We start from the raw sequence: 17,974 nt of genomic DNA, 5'->3' as shown, positions 1-17,974 counted from the left end.
TCCGTCAATTTTTTCTCCAAATTCCGTCAAACCGTCTTAAATTGAACCAAAATTCCGTCACCGAAAATTCCTTTGAATTTCAATATTTTTGTCGAAAATTCCGCAAATTTTGAATATCTTTTACTAATTCTGAAATTCCGCAAATCTTTTTGCTAAATTCCGTTTTTCCGCACTAAAATTGTCTAATTTTCCGTCTCCGTCAGAGAACCCAATTTCCGTAATTCCGTCTGAATTTTCGCCAAATTCCGCCACTCCGTCCAAAAAAAGGGCCGATTCCGCTCCTCCGCCAACCATGAAACCCCCCCCCCTGTTATCAGGTTACGGTACAGCCAATTTCAAGAAAGCCAAAACCAACTTGTTGCTTTATCTTTTTCTAGGCGGCCAGTTTGTTTTGTCTGTCGAGTTATTCGGAAACTTTCATTTTCAGCGGAAATGTTTTCAAATGGAAATGTTTTCACTCGATTTCACTTTCAATTGTTAACGGCACATACGGTTTTGCTGTGAAGGGAAACTTTCTACACTTGCCTAAGGATGTAACATAATAATATTTTTATTATATCATAATACCAGAGATTTGGGATAATATCAGTTTCTTTAAACTATAATTTGTAAACTATAACAATTATTTTTTTTGTTTATGTCTGAATTAGTCGTCTAGCATGCTACTTTTTCTCCCGTTTTCTCCTTCAAGTTGTCTTTTTCCTCCAGATTGTATATTTGTAATTATTATTAAACATTAAATTATAACTTTTAACACAATTTAACTTTTGATCAATAATTCGTGTGGCCACCGATCATGACTTTTAAATTCCCGGGTTGTTATTTTCATTTTGTTTCTGAAACTGCGCCTTCTCCACGTGTCCGGCCCGGCCCACGACATGTGCCACCCTTAAGGGTAGGTTTTTTGGGACCCTCGAAATGCACTGTAAGGGTTACCTTTGATAGAGCGCACTACAAGGGTCTTTTTTTATTTGGATACATTGTAAGAGTGTGTTTGGGGACTAGTGAATTGCAAATGTGACAATTAAAATCTGATGTATCTTTATAGTTTTGACTCGCACCCATTTTGATTTGTTTTGAACATTGTGTCGCGACATCTCTGGCTCATTTTGAGGTGGCTTCGACAAAATAAGTAATAAATAATCAAACTACACTGTAAAGGTCAGAATCGTTCGGTAAAATGCACTGTAAGAGTACCTTTTCACTGCTCAAGAGCCGCTCTATAAGGGTCTGATTGTGATTTTGGCGGCACATGCCTTCGTTTAGAAATCGAGTACAAAATTATAACAATTAGGAAGAAAAGAAGCTAAGACATTGAGAGCTCTTTTTGACAAACCTAGAATCTGTGAACGCCACGCTAAAAATGGGAGAAGTAATGAAGATCTTGAACTCCTTTCCCAATGTCAATCTAGATGTAGAAGGGTGGTCAGGGATGCAAAGAAAAATTACAATTCCCTCTGAGGATCAAAGAAATATTGGTCTAATCTAAATCAATTTCTTCATAAGAGGAAGAAACCATAGAATTAAACTTTAAACAATAATCATAGAGCAAACAATATTCTGTAGTCTGAATCGCAGACCTCTACAAAACTCCAGGTAGTATCAGGAGCACGAATCCGTTATTGGACCCCAAAAATAGTGAAAATAAGAACACATAAAGAACATTTTTAGGCTTAAAACTAAGAACATCCGAATGCTTCAAAATTTTTGGATATTTTTATAAAAAAAACGTGTATTTTCCTCTCTCCTGATCGTATAATCTAGCGTGCATTTTTTGAAAAGGCTTTTTAGTGTTTATACACGTTTTTCTATAAGAACATCCAAAATTTTTGAAGCCTTCGGATGTTCTTAACTTTTTAAGTTTTAAGCCTAAAAATGTCCTTAACATGTTCTTATTTTTACTATATTTTGCGACTATTTTTGTACATTCTTCCTAAGAAATTAGCTGTTTTAGAGTCCACAAAGCCTTAAAATGTTCTTAACTTGTTCTTAATATTTTAGCCATCGAGGCCTTATGTTCTTATATAGTTTGTTCTTATAAAAAACGTGTCAAATACCAGACTTTCCCAACATTCTTCCTTAACCCTATTCGCATTAGAGGGGGGATGTTTCTGTTCGGGATGAAACTAATGTTAATAACCCCTGAAATAATAGAGTTTTTGGCATGAAATTTTCTGTAAATTCTTAACTTTTATTTAGATTCAAAATTAAAAAAATTTGACACCTAAGGATTTTCACACCTTGAGCATGATGGACATTTCTGACAGTAAGGTGTCACAAAAATTGGCACACATTTTCAATACAAATTTATTTTTAATGTCAAATATATTGTTGAAACCGTAATTTATTGAATCTTTAATAAGCATTTTAAACTTAGGCAACTTTTTTCTAAAGCTTTCAAAAGAACAACGGAAATTTTCAGTTTTTACTCACTTTAGGCATGATGAGTGACGTCATCAAAAATATTTTTTGTCAAAAGTTGCCAAATTTCATACTAAAAGACCCACTAGATCAAAAGTTAAGGGGTGGTACACGAACAGCTCCCCCTAGTTTTGAACCGCCCATAAAAGCTTAGTTTGAATAGGGTTAATGATTTTTTTCAAAATCAATTCAATGTCAGTCATTCTAAAAATAAACCTACGAAAAATCAAAGTCTTTTGAAAGTATTGAATAGTAGAGTCTTGAATTAAAAATTTCATAAGTCAAAACCATATCTCGAAGGGGTTTCAACGAATGACCAAATCGTTCCTTATTGTCAAAACTTTAGGGTTTATTGTTCAAAAAAAAAAATTGGTTATTGAGCAATGACCAAATCTTGAGTACTTCTCAACTTTTTGTAATCAATGGTTTTTTGAAGTTCATGGAGGATCCATGGAGTTACCATGTGGAAGAAAAAATAAATGACTTAAATTAACCAACTTGATTGTTGATGATCAATGTCTGAGTATTGAATACCGTGAAACGAAAATCTTTTTTTAATGAATCGACGACAGGTGATGGAAAATTATTCTCAATTTACCGATGAAACCATAATCAGATATTTGCTATTCAAAAAACACACACATTTTTTCGTGTCAAAACCTTTGTCAGTGGTGAACTTTTGAGTTCTTCTTACTTTTTAAATTTTTTATTTGTCGTGTGATATCATGGATTTTGCTCAGGTATTTTTCTTTCTACATTATCGGTCAAAATATATCAAGAATTTTGGTTAATTACTCGTTTTTAGCATTGTATATTTTTGGACCGTTCTTTTAACTTTTGAAAGTCTTAAGTGTTATTAGACTTTTTGTCGCTCATGTATTATCATAGAATATATCAAAAATGTTCATCAACTCAAAGTTATCTTTACAACGATTGATATCCTCTTCCCTTTCTATTTTCAGATTATTCTACCGTTGTCATTTTTCTTCATCATTACTACACATGTCGAAAGTAAGTTGTCGCGCATGTCGAAAGTAAGTTGTCGCGCATGTTGAAAGTAAGTTGTCGCGCATGTCGAAAGTAAGTTGTCGTGCATGTCGAAAGTAAGTTGTCGCGCATGTCGAAAGTAAGTTGTCGCGCATGTTGAAAGTAAGTTGTCGCGCATGTCGAAAGTAAGTTGTGTGTTGTGTGTCGCGCAGTAAGGTTTGTCGCGCATGTCGAAAGTAAGTTGTCGCGTCGTGCATGTCGAAAAGTAAGTTGTCGGCATGTCGAAAGTAAGTTGTCGTGCATGTCGAAAGTAAGTTAAGTTGTCGCGCATGTCGAAAGTAAGTTGTCGTGCATGTCGAAAGTAAGTTGTCGCGCATGTCGAAAGTAAGTTGTCGTGCATGTCGAAAGTAAGTTGTCGCGCATGTCGAAAGTAAGTTGTCGCGCATGTCGAAAGTAAGTTGTCCGCGCATGCGAAAGTAAGTTGTCGAAAGTAAGTGTTGTCGCATGTCGAAAGTAATGTCGTGATGTCGAAAGTAAGTTGTCGCGCATGTCGAAAGTAAGTAAGTTGTCGTGCATGTCGAAAGTAAGTTGTCGTGCATGTCGAAAGTAAGTTGTCGCGCATGTCGAAAGTAAGTTGTCGCGCATGTTGAAAGTAAGTTGTCGCGCATGTCGAAAGTAAAAGTAAGTTGTCGCGCATGTCGAAAGTAAGTTGTCGTGCATGTCGAAAGTAAGTTGTCGCGCATGTGTCAAAGTAAAGTAAGTTGTCGTGCATGTCGAAAGTAATGTCGAAGCAGTCGAAAAGTTGTCGTGCATGTCGAAAGTAAGTTGTCGCGCATGTCGAAAGTAAGTTGTCGCGCATGTTGAAAGTAAGTTGTCGCACATGTCAAAAGTAAGTTGTCGCGCATGTTGAAAGTAAGTTGTCGCGAATCCGTCAACATTTATCTTTTAACTTTGATTTGTAATGTTTTTCGCTGATTTAATTTTCATGCTTTTTATGAATTATTATATGCATACTTTGATGGGATTAATTTTCCCGGAGATTAAATTTAGAGCTCATCCGCGAAATTTTAAGATTTCGCCATGACTTAATTTCGCGGATGACTCTGTGAGATTTTGTGCAATTTATGCTATTACTGCCAAACTATGCATACTGACTGGTTGTGAAATACGAATTATTAGCGCTTCTTTGATGGCGGTAAACATGTTAAAAGCGGTCTTTTGACATTTTTTGGAATTTAATTTTAAAGAAATTTTACGGATAAGAACTTTGGGACTTATTTTCGCGGATGACAACTGAATCCGCGAAATTTAATTCCCGCGAAAATTACTCCCATTAAAGTATGTGGTGTCTGCATTTTAGACATGCTCTTTGTAACTGGTGGAAAAATGCATGAATCTTTTTTAAAGAATTGATCTGATTGCAATTCTTTTGTTTTTAGCTTCGACTCCATCACAATGGTCCTTATGGGGATCTTGGGATAGCGGTTGCTATAGCAACAGTTTCCGTCAATCAACTCGGCGCCGTAGATCCAGATCATGTCCTGATGACACATGTGTGGGAGAAGAATATTCGTACATGTATGATTGCGGGGGTGGAGGTAGCCATTCCTATTCGTTCGTTCGTTCGTTCGTTCGTTCGTTCGTTCGTTCGTTCGTTCGTTCGTTCGTTCGTTCGTTCGTTCGTTCGTTCGTTCGTTCGTTCGTTCGTTTCGTTCGTTCGTTCGTTCGTTCGTTCGTTCGTTTCGTTCGTTCGTTCGTTCGTTCGTTCGTTCGTTCGTTCGTTCGTTCGTTCGTTCGTTCGTTCGTTCGTCGTTCGTTCGTTCGTTCGTTCGTTCGTTCGTTCGTTCGTTCGTTCGTTCGTTCGTTCGTTCGTTCGTTCGTTCGTTCGTTCGTTCGTTCGTTCGTTCGTTCGTTCGTTCGTTCGTTCGTTCGTTCGTTCGTTCGTTCGTTCGTTCGTTCGTTCGTTCGTTCGTTCGTTCGTTCGTTCGTTCGTTCGTTCGTTCGTTCGTTCGTTATTTTCACATTTTAACTTTGTAAGGACATTATAATGAATGCGAAATATTTTTTCTTTTGACAGACATCACACTGAACGTTGCATACAGTGAACCGAGATCTTCACGCACTACGAGTTACAGGGAATCGAAAAAACTCACGGAACCACTCTCATTTTTCACCAAGCTCAAAACCTTCAATATGAACTTCCCAGATGTCGGCATGGATATAGATCAATATTGCTTAGTCAGCACAAAACTGAATGACGGCACTTCAACGCCAGGTAAGAGAACAAGGATATTGAGAATGTCGAGTTTATGCCAATCGAACTGATCATTAAAACCCTGACCTTTAAGGGGTGTAAATTCCTTTTTATTTTCCTTTTTATTTTTATTTTTATTTTTCTCAACTTCAAGTTGAGCTAGAACCTGAGAATGTCTGTGTATTTGTGTTTCTGTCTGTCGCAAAAATTTTAGGGCAGCCTGGAGACTTCAAAAATGGTCGGGTTCGGCTGAAATTTGCACACTTGTTCCTTGGGTGAATATGTATCTGTTTTTTTTTTTCATTTTTAGGGGCGTGGTCACGAGTTTTTTCTTTTATCAAATATTTTATTTTTTCATTTTTTCAGCCTACGAGTAATTCAAAAGATACTGAAGTTGAGCCAGTGCAGTTAGCACGTTCGACAGTTTTTTAATCGTAGTCCTCGAAAATATCTTTTGAACAATCAACAAATTTGAAAGTGAAATTTCAAAGTGAAGCCTTCGCTAAGAAGTGAATAAACATTGTGTTCCGTCTGTAACTTTTTACAAATGTTGACCGGACGTCCTTTGGTGGAAGATTGACGTCGCTTGATGATTCATCGCAAAATGTCTTGAGAAAATGACGTTATGAAGTGAAGATAAAATTCTGGTCCGTATGGGAATTTTTTTTATCAAACAGACAGTGCGAACAGAGTGTATACGAAACGATAAAGTGGAATACACTCTGGTACAGAGTAATGCATTTCTCGCTATAATTTATTTATTCATTTTTTACAGACGGTCGATGCCATTCTCTTGAAATGGCCAGCTCCAATAAATCCCCGACTACGTCGCCGTCACTTTATGCCCGTTCTTACGCGTACGACGGAGTGATGACGCGAATGTTGAGAGAATCCAATGCGGAATCATATGCTGGCGGCGCTGAATTTATCATGAAAGCTGGTTATTACGTGAGTATATTGGTTATATTATTATTATCAGTTTATTTTACCGAGACCGAGATCTGATTCATCAATTTTAATTCACAAGCTTTTTTCACATTGAATTGACACAGATGTGGAGCAAGATTGGTTAGAAAGAGGAAAATAATTGTTTGCTTGTATAAGCATATATAGCAAAAGACAGACACTGTCCTGATAAGAAACATGTGTCCGATATGAAACGGGAACACTTACGTAAAAATAAAATCTTTAGATGTTTTTCAGTTTGAAGTTTTTAAAATTTTGTAGGAAATCCCCCTTTTCTTAAATATTATGACTTAAATTTTATTCCGTTATCTATTTTTCGTTTAGCCTGTGGGAACTCCGTCATCATCATTCACAGCTAGTCAGGTAGTCAAAATATCACATGATCGAATGGGAGAAGCTTATTTTGTCGTCCACCAAGTCTACCAAAAAGACACAGCATCCCATCCGTCAGATGCAACGTTTTACGAAGCCAGCAGTAATTACCTTTCGTATGAAATTCCAGGGTAAGAAGACGTCTGAACAACGTCTTTCTAACATTCATTACACTCCTTTTACGTGGTATAAGCCCGTTTCACTATTTTTTTTAAAAGCTAGTGTTGGGTATCCTTTGCATTTGCCCATACGTTAATTCGAACTTCTATTATTCAAACTTTTATTCAGTTCCCGTCAACAGGAAACCCTCGTGAAATGTTTCCTATGATTCGAACAAATAAAACTCCCCTATCGAGTTCCAGTGATCGGTAGCGAAAAAAAGCTGACTACTCCACGGTCGAAAGAAATCATGGGTAATTAGGACCTCCGTGTATCACGACTTTCTGTTCGTCTTAAATTTTAGTCGTGTTTGCGTGTTATCAACGGGAAACCGTTACGGGGGCGAAATCAGTCCAAGCAGACATCCCTGCTTATTATTTTCTCGTATTCAACCACTGAAAATTTACACGCTTGTAAACTCTCTCTCTAATTCGAACCTCCACTATTCGAATCTCTTCATAATTCGAACTGAAATATTTTTCCTCTCAGCTGAAAAATTACACGCTTGTAAACTCTCTCTAATTCGAAGCTTTAATTCGAAGAAGCCTTTTACTTCCTTGAAAACCGAATTAGAGCTGTATGAGATCGTTCTTATGAAAAATATAAAAACATTGTGTCGCAGTTCTGTATGACTGAAAGATCTTTCTTTTCCACACGTAGACAAAGCATCCGTTATCTAGCTGCATCGTATCCGGAAGAAGGCTTCATTACGGACGTCACTATCACCGTATACCTTCCTCCACAGTATGACGTCAAGCGAGGAGTGGAAAGACAAGTTTCCAGTGGCTATTGTCTCTATTACAATACTGTTCAAGCTGATGTCAGCAAAAATGCTATCATATACTAGGTGAGGTTCAGCTATTTGATTGAATACACTATTTAAAACAAACTAATATACTGCACAACCCTATGTCACAGACCTGTTGGAATCCCCGTCCCACTGGAAAATTTTGAAATTCATTTTCCTTTCATCCCCATTTGAAATAATAAAATTTACACTACACAGTCATCTCCGCAGGATGTTTTTCGACTTAGAAACAATAGAATTTCTATCACTGTGGGTATTTCGATAGAAATGTTTATCCCTGCTGTTGGAAGAAGTTCCACCGGGGTTGCAAGACCAGACTGTTGCAGCGCATTTTTTATAATGGGCAGTTGTTATCTAAAAAGTAGATAGATTTGGGACTTTTCTCGTGCTGATGAGAGGGGAATCGTGCTTGCCCTGAATGCCATTGATTGGGAAACCTCCTTTCTGGGACTCAACGTAGAAGATCGTGTTTCCCTTCTCTCTGAATATATACTTAATATTTTTTCTAATTTTGTTCCAAATAAAACTATCACCATCAGAGACAAAGATGCGTTATGGATGACTCCTGAGATAAAGCAGATGCTTTTGGATAAGGCTAAGATATATCGTCGTTGGAGAAAATGGGGAAATCCTTTAGATGGTCAGGCACTTGTTGACATGGTTGACAGGTGTAGATTGGCCATCAAGACTGCCAAGGATAACTATTTTTCTCGTCTTGGCAACTCTTTAAATGATCCAAACATAGGAAGTAAGAAATACTGGTCTACTCTGAAGCAGTTTCTGAACGTACGTAAAACCCCGAAAATTCCACCTATTCGAAATGAAAGAAACGTCCCTTGTAAGCGATGTTTCTGAGAAGGCCGATATTTTCAACTCTTTTTTTTCAAACCAATGCTCACTTATCGATACTGGCAGTGTTTTTGCCACCTGAACAATTTCTTACTAACTCCAGACTCGATAATCTTGTATTTGAAGAAGAAAAAAAAAATCGAGTCTATTATTAATTCTTTGAATGTTAACAAGGCCCATGGGTGGGATAATATTTCTACTCGTATGGTCAGAATCTGTGGTAAGTCTCTAGTAAAACCTTTGCTTAGTATATTCAATCTTTCTATCAACTCTGGCATCTTCCCATCACAGTGGAAGAAAGGAAACGTGGTTCCTGTCTATAAAAAGGGAGACAGGAGCATAGCCAAAAACTACAGACCAGTGTCTCTTTTTCCTGTGTTTGGAAAAATATATGAAAAGTGTATTTATGATACACTTTACAGATATTTTGAAAATAACAACTAATTTTCTCCTTGTCAGTCTAGTTTTCGGGAGGGGGATTCCTGCATTTCTCAGTTGTTATCCATAACGCATGATATTTATACAGGGTTTGACAAAGATCCTTCTCTAGATACCAGGGGGTGTTTTTAGACATTTCAAAGGTATTCGATCGGGTGTGGCACGATGGCTTACTCTTTAAACTCAAATCTTATGGGGTGACTGGACCGTTACTTTCCTTAATTCGCAGCTTTCTTGACGATAGGCATCAGAGAGTTGCGTTGAATGGGAAAACATCTGAGTGGAAGCGAATCAATGCAGGGGTACCTCAAGGCTCGATTCTTGGTCCATTGTTCTTCTTAATTTATATTAATGATCTTCCAGAAAACCTTGAGTCAAAACCCAAGATCTTTGCTGACGATACCTCTTTATTCTCTCTTGTGATTGATCAACTCTTGAAGTCTATTTTACCTGTAGACTCACTCCTCCTAATGCTCCAGTAATATCCTTTAATAACTCTAATATCGCGACCAGTGAGTACCAGAAACATCTTGGTTTAATCTTAGATTCAAAACTTTCTATTGATCGCCATCTAGATGAGAAGATACAAAAGGCCAATAAAGGAATTGGTCTTATTAACCGACTTCGCAAGCATGTGCCTAGGAGATCTCTACTAACCATTTATAAATCTTTCATTAGGCCTCATCTTGATTATGGTGATATCGTATATGACCGCCCAGGAAATGCTACCTTTGTGCAGAAGCTTGAATCTATTCAATATAATGCCTGCCTTGCTATAACAGGCTGTTTTCGTGGAACGTCTCAAGAAAAACTATATTCAGAACTTGGTCTTGAAAGTCTTGCTGACAGGCGCTTTGCTAGAAGAATGACATTCTTCTATGGAATTATTAACAATTTAGCCCCTTCGTATTTACGTAACTACCTGCCAGTAAGACTTACAGCACCAGGTGGCCTTAGAACAAGAAATCCTGTTTATCCTCTTAATATACGAACTGAACGTTTCCGTAACACTTTTTTCCGTACTGCATATCTCAGTGGAATGTTCTGGGAGGTAATATACGAGATCTACCTTCAATTAAAACTTTCAAAAAAGCAATCTATGAATTTTTGAGACCCAAGCAATCCCATGTTTTTGATGTTCCTGACATTCAAGGAGTGATCTTTCTTAATCGACTTCGGGTCGGTTTCAGCCATCTCAACGAGCATAAATTTAGACATGGCTTCCGCGACACTTTAGACCCTTTCTGTGGTTGCCGAACTAACTCTTTTGAAAACACTCAACACTTTCTTCTGCACTGCTCTATATATTCCCATGCAAGACAATCTTTGTTCGACAAACTTCAGACCCTAGGCATTATTTTTCATCCGCCACTTAACCCTCCTTTTTTCTGTCGGCTTTTATTATATGGGGATGAAAGTTTGACTTCAAATCTAAATAAATCTATTCTTTGTTCTGTTGTTGAATTTCTTAACGAAACTGGAAGGTTTAGCGGTGCTTTATTTTAGGCTTTTACCTAACAACTGTAGCTTCCTTCTCCAAGATTTTTTCTTTTTATTTTCTTTATTTACTTATTTATTTATTTTTTACATAGTCTAGTACCTCTGGCGATATAACGTTAGTTCCTAGCGGGGGGAGGGACTATATTTTATGTTTAAGTAATGTTTTGTAATATATGTTCGTAGTGTACACGTGTCTTTGTTTCAATAAAGAAAAAAAAAAAAAAGAAAAAAAAAGTAGATCAGTATAGACAGTTTCCCACCTAACGCGTCTGCAGGTCTGTGGTCCAAACTTCTTATCAAATGCTTTGGACAACAATAAAACGCAAATTCATTTAAATAGGAGGGGGATTTTCAATACCCGATTCCGCTATTCCGTCAGTATTTTGCCCAACATAGAAAGATTTTAGTTTGGAAGGAAATATTATTCTGTATGTTTTAGATACCGCACGTCATTTCTTCACGCTCGAGAACTTGTGATATGAATGCGTTTGTTTACTTGGCTTCAACCGGCCACATGATGTATGATGAACAAGCACAGCCGCACAGCTTTATGGATGTCAATTACTGCAAAGGTATATTCGCTTTGCATTTCGGGAAGAACTTCGATTGTGGGATAGCTGTTACCAATTTGCCTTGACTTATGAGAGTTCTAAGTTGAAAATGTTTGACAAAAATATTTGCTAGCTGTTGCTTTAAAAATAAAGCTTTGCTTCAAAAACATGGATTTTCTTTCGAAAGACTTTGAGAAGCTTGCGAGAAAGCCGAAATTGAACAACTTGTAAATTTGAATTACGATACCTTCTGTAAGCTAGCTGCACATATTCCCTTGTGTCGATTATCCATTTAACAGGCAATTGCATCGAAAAAAGGCCTGGAGGTATAACTTTGCCGGATAAAGAATTGTTTCAACCCGATATTTGATTATTGAAATTTTCTGGGACAAAAATTGAGTAACAAGGACGAAAACTTGGAACAGGTGGCAATTAGGTCCCTTATGTTTGAACGTGCATAACATGGATCCATAAGGGTGGCACCCTTGTGACTTAACTTTTCTTTTCCAGGTCGTCCCCAGCTGGTACACAATGTTCTTTCGACGTTTATCTAACGTTCACAACGTCCATATAACGTTAGATGAACGTTAAAATAACGTTTCCGGCACAAAAGGGATGACTTAAGTCAGTTTTTCTTTTTCCAGTGGGTTCACTTAAATCAGTTTTTCTATTTCCAGGGGGTTCACTTAAATCAGTTTTTCTTTTTCCAGGGGGTTCGTGTACACAAGTGGCATTCCAGACATCGCGTGGTCATCTCACAAAAAGTCAATCGATACAACAAACGAAAAAAGGCTTGATTGGTATGTACTCTCTTCTTTCAAAATTTTTGACACTCTTGGCTTTTTTCAACATTTTCTGAAGATTTACTTAATTGATTCACTCAAAGATCTAGTAACGGGCTTCAAACCAATATTTTGGTAGCATTTTCTGAAATCGGAGGAGCACGGCACAGCTGTCTTAATTTGTTATTAACACTTTTGTTCTTACCAAAAAGCATATATTTGTGCTATGCGCATGCGTCTTCTTAAAACATTTTCTTTGTTGAATAAATAAATTTGTTCAATAAATGAATTTGTTCAGAAGCTGTCTCCAGTATAGCAGCTCACAGAAGTCAGTTCAAGTTTTATCAGCTTGTGTCCAGCAAAAACTAAAGCAACCATGGTAATAATCCAGCATCTGGGATGAAGGCGGTCAGTGAAAAATAACTTGATACCACAGAAAAGAGACGACATAAATAAATAATCTAGCGATAATTCTTTCTTGATTCTTCATCGCTTTGTCATTCTTCAGTGTTGTTTTATGGGTGCCCTTTTGCCTTCGTCTTATTTCAGAACCCAAACGAATCAAGAACAGAAATCGTGGCTTATGTTTTGATGTTGAGTCGGGGACAGAGTACGTCAAAATCTCATCAAGATGTCGGGATTCTTTTTATTTGGCGCCCGATGAACCCTTCCTCATCCACGCACAGTCCGGAAAGGTTGATTTTGGTTGGCTCTTTTAATTTGTTATTGTTTAGCTTATCGGGGAAATAATCGGGGAGCTTTTGGTTCGGTCAGGGTGTAAGTCAACAAGCATATGGCACCAGCCAATATCACCATTCCACTTTTTCAAATGAACTGAAAGGAATTTACCTACAATGGACTCTTCGTTGATTCGAACTTCTATTATTCAAATGTTTCTATAATTCGAACTCTTCTTCAGTTTTCGTCAAGGGGAAACCCTCTTGAAATGATTCCTATAATTCGAATCTTTCTGTAGTTCGAACCATAGATTTATAAAGCCCGAAGGGCTAGATGTGCTTTAAGCTCTTCCAAGCAAAAAAAAGTGAATATCGCAAAAAATAATGTTGCAATTGTTTTCGAAAACCTGCGAAGCTTCTGATTGGTCAAGCGCTGAAATTCTATTGTAATGTCACGTGACTTGGGCATACCTTTCAGCAAAAGCACGACATCTAGCGCTTCGGGCTTTATAATTCTATGGTTCGAACAAATAAAACTCCCCGCTCAAGTTCGCATTAATGAGAGTTAACTCTACTTCACTTTGAAGCAGATCACAAAATAATGAGACCTCTTTTTCATATCATCATTTTAGAGGCTTGGAAAGATCGGTGCAGACAACAACCTCCGATTGGTGGATAATAAAGAAGATGCAAAAATCTTCATGTTCACAAACACCGTTAACATGCCATCTGGTTTGAATAGAAGGTACGTCAACAAGCAGGTGGATTCTGTCTGTCTGTCTATCTTTCTGTCTGTCCTTCTGCCTATTTAATTAGTACTAAAAGGTCCCAGGACCCTTTACCCGTACATTTGTTTATAAAAAGAAGTATGAATAGATAATATGTTAAGAGCAATAGGATATTTTAAATTTTTAATTTGATGCTTATGATAACGTGGATTAAAACGAAGGATGATTAGGATGAATGGATAACCAAGCATGCAGCCCTGCATGGAAGGTGCTGTGATAGATTGTGCTTGAGACTAGGTTCGATAAAGAGAAGTACTAAAAGATATATTCGAAGCTAGCAGTTCGCACTTTTATTATTGGGTTTCGAAAAAAACGGAATTTAGAATAATTGGCGGCTTCGGAAATATTTTGAGAAGAGCTGAAATACTTTGAATAGAAATGTTGGGTTTTCTGAGGAAAATACGAAAAAATTGATTCAAAGAGGGGGTAGAATGACTTAGCCCTATTCGTACTAGGGGGGGGGGGGCTCTTTCTGTTCGGAGGTCAAACTATTGGTAATAGTTCATGAAATAATAGAGCTTTTGCCGTGAAATTTTCTGTAAATTCCTAACTTTTATTTAGCTTCAAAATAAAAAAAAAGATTGACACCTAAATATTTTCACACCTTGAGCATGATGACATTTCTGACAGTAAAGGTGTCACAAAAATTGACACTTTTCTAATACAAATTTATTTTTGATGTCAAATATATCATTTAAACCGTAGTTTATTGAATATTTAGGATAAAATAAGCATTTTAAACTCAGACAACTTTTTTCTAAAGCCTTTGTTAGAATACAATAGCTATTTATAAGAACAAAGGAAATTTTCGGTTTTTGCTCACTTTGGGCATGATGAGTGACGTCATCAAAAAAAATTTTTGTCAAAAGTTACCTTACGTGACAAGGATCTTGTGTGACAAATTTCATCAAAAAAACCCCACTAGATCAAAAGTTAAGGGGTGGTACAGGAAAAGCCCCCCCCCCCTAGTTCTGAACCGCCCCTCTAAAAGCCTAGGTTGAATAGGGTTAAGTGTAAAGTCTTTGAATAATTATTTGGCGTTTTCAACAGATACCCGCCCGGGAAGGTGAGGGAGGCTAGAATGTGTTGGGTGAAAAAACTCAACTTGGTAGGATAATTTTGAGGCATTTCGGGGAACTGTAAGTAAAGCTCTCAAACATTTAGAAAACAAGCGATTTTCGAGAAACCTGACCACCAAAAAATATCCTGATGGGAATCTTCTGAAATGTAGACTTATACAGAAGGGAAAAGGGCATAAAAGAGGCGTAAGATGAAACTTTTAAAAATAATTTCAAAAGCTAAAGAACTAAGTGGGATATACTTATTGCAGTTCGAGAACTGAATTCTCAAAATAAACCGTTACTATTGGAAGCTAAAACGTAGCTGACATAATTTATTATTGCATATAATTTTGATATTGTAGGTTAGGTATTTTACCAAAGCAAGAACCAGTGGAAGTGTTAAAGAACGAATATCAATGTCTCGGGTTTTCCACAGCCAACAATGACATCGTTTTCAGTTCAATCCAAACACCAAAAGGGACTTCTTTTTGTGGTTCTATTCTCTCCTTTATTCAAGGTAAATATTTTTTATTCATGGTAAAGATTTTATTCGTAGTAAATATTTTTATTCGTGTAAAGGTCATCTCCTTGCAATCGCTTCTTTCGGCTTAAATCGCTTGAAAAATGACTGAAATTCAACTCTTTTCAACCATCACGGCAGGTTGGACCAATTGAATAGCTTTATTTTCTTTACCAATAACGGTAAAGTTTCGTTGATGTTGTTGTTTCGTTGTTGGATGACATAATATAATAACGAAAAAACCTAAACGTTATTTAAGCGTGGTTCGAAAACTTATCAGATTTGTATCTTTCATTGAAGAACGTGAGAACTGACTGCTCACGCTCCTCCTAACACTTCATCAATCTTCTATCGGACCCATATCGCGTCTGTTTCTGATTGTATGTCAATCAAATGTTGAAAAAGAATTTTATGAATTTCCTAAGTAGAATACTCTCATCCACAGTTTATACCAAACTCATTCTCTTTCCAGCTTTCCCACAAGACATAACGGACAAAATTTCCATGAAATCTATGCTGAAAATTTCCACTTCAAAAGGCCCTACTTTGTTCGTTTGCACGCCTTCAAAAGATTTGTGGTCCAACTCTAATTGTCTTTATTCACTGGACGATGGCGCTAAATGGATAGGTATATAAACTTTTTTTTTCTCCACGATGAATGTTGTTTGATCCTTCTTGTCACAGCTTTTTTTCAGTGGCTGAAGCTTAACTTCTTTTTAACTTTCTTTCTTCACGTTCACCTTTCAACCTTTTACTCGAATTAGTTTTCGCGAAATCTGATTTTGAGTTTTGCGAATTTTCCTCTTTTTTCGCGAAAATAAATTCCGCGAAGTCAGGTGAGACCGCTTGACACAAAAATCTCTCAAAATTGAATCAATACAAAAATTTTAAGTTGAACGGTGAAAAATAATGCGTTGTTTATAATTTGATAATTTTCCCCATACAAAATTTATAAAATTTTTTGGCGAAAAATGAACTATTGGCATTATCAGTGACATTTTTGACTGGTTTTCTGCCTGATTGGCAAAACTTGAAATTTTTCAAAATTCAGATTCACGAAAAAAAATCCAGGAAGTTAATCTAATTAAGCAAAAAAACTTGATTTTCATTTCCAGGTCTGACGCCAAAAATCACCGAATTGAAAGCGTTCATCTCATCAGAAGATTCATTTTACGGTTTGTGTCATTCTGCAAAATACCATTGCAAATATCACGTGGAAACCGGCCTTCTACATTACGTCACTCTCACTGAATATCAAAGCAAATTATCTGACGTTAACATGGTTTCTATCACCAATCTGGACGACATGCAGTTGAGTGAAACACGAGAAACAACGGATTATACAGACGTTTTAGGTTGGTCTGATTTAATGGTCATATTCGCCTTATCCCTTTAGAACAAAGCGTTGAGTGCGCAGAATGGATGATCTGTAAACTTAATTTTCTTTATCTCCTCTCGTTTCAGTGTCTTCCCTTACTTTGTACTGCAACGTGGCTGGTTCAACTGTGGGGTATTTCTTATGGCGTAACCCGCCTGATTATTAGTAAAACGTTCATCAATTGTTTACGGGGAAGATGATTATTTTTTGGAGAAGGAGTCCTTCCTATGGACCACTTTTTTCATCATTTAACGTATCTACTATCATTTGGTTTTAAGCACAACTTTTAAACAAAATACAAGAAAAAATGTCAGCCCCTCCTCGGCTGATCGTGCACAAATTTGGAAAAAAGTATTTATTGTTTGAGCTGCTTTGTCAGCACAAGAAGCACACCTCATAAAAAACAAAATGTTTAAATGGATTCTCGGATAAGCCTGATGGACTGACTCATCGACAGATTGTCGTCACTTTTGACGTCACTTTTGACGTCACCGGTAACAGTTTGGTTTAATTCGTATAAAGCCTGCACTGCACTGATGCATCGACAGTAAATCAACAATAAATCTACAAATTTGTATAAGGCCGATAGTTTTGCCGAAGAATGATCATGACCGCAGAATAACGAACACTGTGGCAAATCAATCGAATCACGTGGACCATCGCTGCGTACAATTTGGCTGGAAAAAGAAACTAACGGAAATCGGCGTGCCTTGTTTTTTTATAATTTTTAGGTTATAATTGTTTAAATGATTTTGTCAATTGAATGATGTCAAAAGAAAATTTTCAACGTCTTTCTTGAAATTTTTGCACTTTTGTAAATCTATTCTTTGCCACGGAAAGTCATGTGACATCTTTTTCAATCAATAAAATTTGATAATTTCGAGGGTAAAACAAACGCTATGGTTTAACTCACTAAAAGATTATGTTTACTGAAAACACATGATTAATCTTTAGTAAGTGTTCTGTTGTACCCCAGTTCTGACGTCATGCCGTGGCGAAGAATATAACGATAGTCACACCAGCCCGAAGCCTTACTATGCAGCGTTTTGATTTTTTGTACATCTTTAACATATAACATGACAATTATAAACGTACAAAGGCTCAGATTTGCAGATTTCTTAACCATAACATAAGCAGGACCGGCGGAACAACCAAAGTGGAGGGGGTAAAGAGCCCGGTGGGGGGGGGTAAGTACTACCCTTGTCGACCGACGGGGTGCTCCGCTGAGGTTCGAAAAATGGACCCTACGTGGGACTCGAAATTTGCGAAAAAAGTAACCCTGAATGCGACTGAAATTCCAAAATGTTCTCAAATTTTCTACTTTTTCCCCAAATTTTCCAAAAATAGGCACCCTACGAGGGACTGATTTTTCTATTTTGGTGTTTTTGCGACCCTACCTGGGACTCGTGGAGGTTAAAAAGTAACCCATCTTGCCCTAGTACCCCCCCCCCGGGGTAAAGAGA

At 37.1% G+C, this 17,974-nt stretch overlaps 1 protein-coding gene across 3 annotated transcripts; it reads left to right on the top strand.

Moving 5' to 3' along the window:
* Nucleotides 1-2,877: 2,877 nt before the first annotated feature.
* On the top strand, nt 2,878-17,312 carry LOC136801192 (uncharacterized). Of its 3 annotated transcripts, XM_067057828.1 has the most exons (9): nt 7,923-8,006; nt 11,194-11,326; nt 12,016-12,105; nt 12,637-12,782; nt 13,397-13,509; nt 14,976-15,130; nt 15,606-15,761; nt 16,249-16,488; nt 16,598-17,312. In XM_067057828.1, the coding sequence occupies exons 2-9, from the start codon at nt 11,233-11,235 to the stop codon at nt 16,675-16,677; spliced, it is 1,074 nt and encodes a 357-aa protein (XP_066913929.1). In that variant the 5' UTR covers nt 7,923-8,006; nt 11,194-11,232; the 3' UTR covers nt 16,678-17,312. The 3 variants fall into 3 exon arrangements, with proteins under 3 accessions (XP_066913930.1, XP_066913931.1, XP_066913929.1); XM_067057829.1 differs by lacking the exons at nt 12,016-12,105; nt 12,637-12,782; nt 13,397-13,509; ... (2 more) ...; nt 16,249-16,488; nt 16,598-17,312 and adding exons at nt 2,878-3,092; nt 3,384-3,432; nt 4,848-5,006; ... (1 more) ...; nt 6,438-6,610; nt 6,953-7,131 and having other exon boundaries at nt 7,820-8,006; nt 11,194-11,272; XM_067057830.1 differs by lacking the exons at nt 12,016-12,105; nt 12,637-12,782; nt 13,397-13,509; ... (2 more) ...; nt 16,249-16,488; nt 16,598-17,312 and adding exons at nt 3,099-3,161; nt 3,384-3,432; nt 4,848-5,006; ... (1 more) ...; nt 6,438-6,610; nt 6,953-7,131 and having other exon boundaries at nt 7,820-8,006; nt 11,194-11,272.
* Nucleotides 17,313-17,974: the final 662 nt, after the last annotated feature.

This window comes from Clytia hemisphaerica, unplaced genomic scaffold (genome assembly GCF_902728285.1).
Source record: "Clytia hemisphaerica strain Z4C2 unplaced genomic scaffold, Clytia hemisphaerica genome assembly, whole genome shotgun sequence".
Classification (NCBI taxonomy): Eukaryota; Metazoa; Cnidaria; class Hydrozoa; order Leptothecata; family Clytiidae; genus Clytia; species Clytia hemisphaerica.
Note: the sequence above shows the minus strand (reverse complement) of the source record. Positions and strands in the feature narration are given on the sequence as shown.